At 43.5% G+C, this 4,444-nt stretch overlaps 1 protein-coding gene across 1 annotated transcript; it reads right to left on the reverse strand.

Moving 5' to 3' along the window:
* Positions 1-1,123: 1,123 nt before the first annotated feature.
* On the reverse strand, positions 1,124-2,849 carry LOC143135248 (uncharacterized). The gene is made up of 2 exons (XM_076295968.1): positions 2,702-2,849; positions 1,124-2,448 (listed from the first exon to the last, which is right to left on the reverse strand). Exons 1-2 carry the CDS (start codon positions 2,847-2,849, stop codon positions 1,124-1,126), a joined length of 1,473 nt encoding a protein of 490 aa, XP_076152083.1.
* Positions 2,850-4,444: the final 1,595 nt, after the last annotated feature.

The following is a 4,444-nucleotide window of genomic DNA, read 5'->3' on the forward strand; positions in this document are numbered from 1 at the left end:
TCTTGTGATCCAACACATGTTTAATGTTTAAATGATGTCATGTTAATCTATGTTCATACTGGGTAATATCCAGTTCTTTCTGTCCTTTTGCCATAAAATGTTCAATGCCGGTTGCAGGTCTGGTATTTCACAGCATGACATCAGTTATTTTCTGGAACTGGATTAATCACTTTCCTGAGTCCTTGCAAAAACCTTTCACACATGAACATCGAGTAAGTTTAGAAATTCAGTATATCTTTAAAAAATCAACAAGAACAGTTATAAAAATACAAATTAAATATAGTCATACAAATATATTTATTTTATCCACGTATTATCCACGTACGTCCTACACGATTAATTATTTTGCCATTATTAAGAACAACACAATAACTATTCAAAACCATTTTAACAGAAAACAAAGACAAAATAAATCTGGAAACCTTGGCACAAATGAATCGCTTTGTAGTCACGCCAACATATCTTACATTCATGTAAAAGGAGGTCAGTATCATTTCCTCCACTCATAAGGACCACCTTGTGATCGTTTCTTAATTAATCAATAATATACCGAATAAACATGCATTTCAAACAAGTATAACTGCTGGCAGCGATGGTGTACAAAAGCCCCAGAAGCATTAAAAACTCTCAATTTGAAAGTGGACATCTCAGTGTAGATAAGTGCAATACATTCCAGCTCTTCGGTGTAGTACCGTTTTAGGCTTTTGTGTAGTGCTTGGAGCTGTCCAGCACTGAAAGTACTAGACCACTCAATGTTCTGCTGCTGCGTACCCTCGCAAACTGGTGAAATCGTTTGGAAAACCGGTTTGTCTGCATGGTCACTTGGAAGTCTTTTACAATCAATTTATGTATGTGTTGCATAGGGGATCAGCAGCACTTTGTAAGTAGGGGGTCCAACAGCAGTTCCCCTAAAGTCAGTAGCCTTTTAAAGCATACGGTTTCTCACGAGAAACTGTCTTTCTGACTTCTCACAGGCCTTAGACACTCAAGCCGGAACCAGTCTCTTGGAACCAAGCCACACCGCACAGACATCGATCAGTGACCAGCTGTTTACACGGGCTGAATCTTCCAAGACGGAAAGATTTGACATAAAGCCAATTTAAAGCGCATTTTAATGAGCACTTCAGATGCCTTCGGGTAGAGTGAATGGCCACGCGCTAATCACTTGAGGCTTCAGTTCCATCTTCTCTTTTTGTTTGAGATGAACACGTCCATGGCGCTTCCTCTCGTCACTCCTTGCAAATCGTTTGCCGCATACGTCGCAGGAGAATGGCTTCTCTCCCGTGTGAGTCCGGGTGTGGGTTGTTAGGTGGTCGCTTCGACTGAAGCTGCGTAAACAGATGCGGCACTGAAAGGGTTTGTGTCCGGTGTGGATGCGAATGTGCCTGTTGAGCTCGTCAGACCTGGAGAAGCGTCGATCACAGTTTTCCATAGGGCATGTGAAGGGCTTTTCTTTGGCGGGGCCAGTGGAGGAACCAGGGCTTTTCTTCGCACGGGGGGCCTTTGGTGGCCGAGTGTAGGTCTGGTTGAAAGACTCCGGCAGCAACGAGGAATATAAAATAGAGTCAATAGTGGAAGATGTGTATGAAGTGTCGCACTGACTTGATAGTTGCTGCAGCTCAATATTTGGAAATAAAGTCGGTTTCAGAATATTATTGGTTGAGAGATCAATAGCTGGGGAGGGGTAATTAAAAAGTGGGGTGCTAAAACTTTGTGAGCATGTATCCGTGAAACACTGCTCCTGTTTAATTACATTCTCTACTTTGAACTCCATGTCTGGGTTTGGGCAAATAGGGGAAAACGTGTCCAGAAGATCCTTGACATCGACTTGGTCAGGTGGGAAATCACTGGACATTGGAAATGTCTCTGGCTGAAACCCCGCGTCCAAGTAAGTGTCAGGTTTGTTAAAGGCACCCCATTCATAGCAACTGCTTTCGAATTCATTCTTCACAACTACTGGGAACGTAGCTGTCTCAGACTGGGGTTCAGATAGCTTTTGGCTCACAACTGGTGTGGAAAGGGAGAAGTTTAACTGAGTGGAGGCCGCCTCGGAAGCTTGTGTGCTGGTCTGCGCGTCAGAGAACGTTTGACACATATTCCCCGGGGGGAAAAGGGGCGGGGAGGTGCTGCAAGCGGGCGCTTGCCTCTGGACCCCTGCGTCCCGAAAACTGCCGCTGGTGTTCTCCATCGGAGGTGGGCTGGTGGTGTACGACGTCCCAGTACCGTTCTGCGGCTGCACCTCAGTTATAGGCGTAGTTGAAATACCGACAATCTCGGTGATCATGTTGAGAAGAGTCTCCGTGCAGCACGATGCGCCCTGAGATGTCTCAACATAGAAGCTGCCAGAGTAGGCAAGGGAGGAAACGTAGCCACTTTTTGCGCCGTCGCATGGGTTATAAAGAAAATCTGAATTTGTAGGTTCCGTTTTGGGGGTAATAGGTGTCCCTCCTAAAACACAGAAAAACAACTTTGTTTTATTACACTAGCATTGAATGAACGCACATGAAAATGATGCATTTGTTACATAAGCCTAAAACATCCAATAAGCATACACATTATTTTTCATTTGACTTAAATCATAAGAGAACTGCAATTCCATTGCATGTAAAGCAAACACAACCACACCACTTGAATTACTTTTGCAAATTAACAGCAATATTTGATTGAACAGCAACAGATTATACTGCAGCGGCGAACTCACCGGTTGCAAATGGAGCAGGTGCCGCGCTGTCAGCCTCCACAAACATATCCTGATGATCCTTCTCTCCATTAGCTTCCCTTCCAAGAGAGGAGTTTTCGAACTGGAGGTAGAATGAGTCTTGCGAGTTCAAATCCATGTTGTTTAGCATGTTTACAAGAGTGAAGTCCAAATGTGAAGTCAGCCTATTTTGCGCACCACGGATGATTTATCAAATTTGTCCTTCTTCACGCAGTAAAGTTTGCGTATGTATGTCCAAGAAAGCAATCAACGTGCCCTGAAAAAATGTAAATAAATCGGGATTCCCTTCTCTTCTAAGTGCTTCACCGATGTCCAGAGATCCTGTGCTATCTGTTGCTGTGAATTTCACACCAACGGCTTCCCTTCTTGCTCTTTATATACACTTTGGCTGAACGATGGTTCCTCCTCCCCATTCACCGTCCCCGGTTAGAGGATTCCCCGCTGTGTGTCATCTTCCTGCCCATACATGGCCAGAGGATGTGACGGGCTTTCCCAAAAAAGGAGAGTTACGTTTGTGACGTTGCAACAGGTCTCTTGCTCTTCTTCGCAGGAGAGACTCCGCGAACACTAAGCTATGTGACTGATGCATCAACAACACAATTAAGATCATATACTGTAGCATCGTTTGAGGTTTGGGTAATTCAGTTGGATGTTTATGCTTATTTTAGTGCAATATAGAAAACATGCTCTCTTAGGCTGACAAAGGGTAAATAATTTGCAAGCAATTCAGCCATATAAATTAATTCCGTTCATTTTACAAATAGCCCACTGATGAACAGACGCGCGCGCATACACGCACGAGCATACACATTTTCAAAATGACCGCACAATCTAAAAGCATAAATCAGCATAGCTATTTGCAGTAATTGATGGGGTACTGGACTTAACTAGATACTGCCTGCATGCATCGAGCTATGTGAAAGACATTAAACATGCTTACCGGTATCTATGCTCAGACAATGATAGACAACTTGTTTTTGTAAACTTGTAAACTAACCGCCACTTTATCCTAAATGCACTGATAACCACGGTGTTTAGAGGAATTTGTTAAGAATGTGTAAATACAATTTAATGGCTGACTTAAATTGAATGGTGGAAACTCAAACCTATAGCCTATATAGGTAGGCTGTGACGATAGGTAACGGATTCTTAAGTGCACCCTGAAATAACGGTGTTGTAATTGCCTCCATCAGTCTCAGGCACACTGGGCACGCTGTCACACATTCAGTTTTAGCCTGCAGGCTTTCCTGCACTTCTATTCAAGGCATTATTGTACTTAGAAATACCAAACGCAGCAATGGCCTTTCGGACATGGGATAAATCGATTGAACCTCCCGTGAGTTCAGTGGCTGATCTCACCTGTCAAGGCACTGACATTTTGCACCACATTCGCTTTAATTTTTCAGCTGCAATGAACCTATTCTCAAACTGAAAATGCATGTAAATCAGCAACAGCCTAGGCATCACGAATTACAATCTACATTGAATAGGCATAGAAGACTGTGTTTTAGGATCCACGATCTGGTGAAAAGCCAACTACGCAGCCCCCTTGTGAGCGCTTTTTAAATCAGCACCACGGACAGCTCCCGCGCGGTGTCCTTCTGCAAAGGCAGTTTCTCTTTATAACCTGCAACAGTCAGTTTGTCAAAATCGCCAATCTCGGGGTGTTTGAGTGTAATCTAAACAACATTCGAATGCGATTGTTTATTTTAGAGGGATTTGTAA

This window comes from Alosa pseudoharengus, unplaced genomic scaffold, assembly GCF_046254945.1.
Source record: "Alosa pseudoharengus isolate Yale_2024_CS ecotype anadromous, Long Island Sound unplaced genomic scaffold, YU_APseudo_1.1 YU_APseudo_1.1_scf_2, whole genome shotgun sequence".
Classification (NCBI taxonomy): Eukaryota; Metazoa; Chordata; class Actinopteri; order Clupeiformes; family Clupeidae; genus Alosa; species Alosa pseudoharengus.

Coding starts and splice junctions, on each gene's coding strand:
- LOC143135248 (XM_076295968.1), bottom strand. CDS start 2,849: ATGCTAAACAACATGGATTTGAACTCGCAAGACTCATTCTACCTCCAG. Junction 2,449..2,701: donor ACCTGCTCCATTTGCAACCG/GTGAGTTCGCCG, acceptor TCTGTGTTTTAG/GAGGGACACCTATTACCCCC.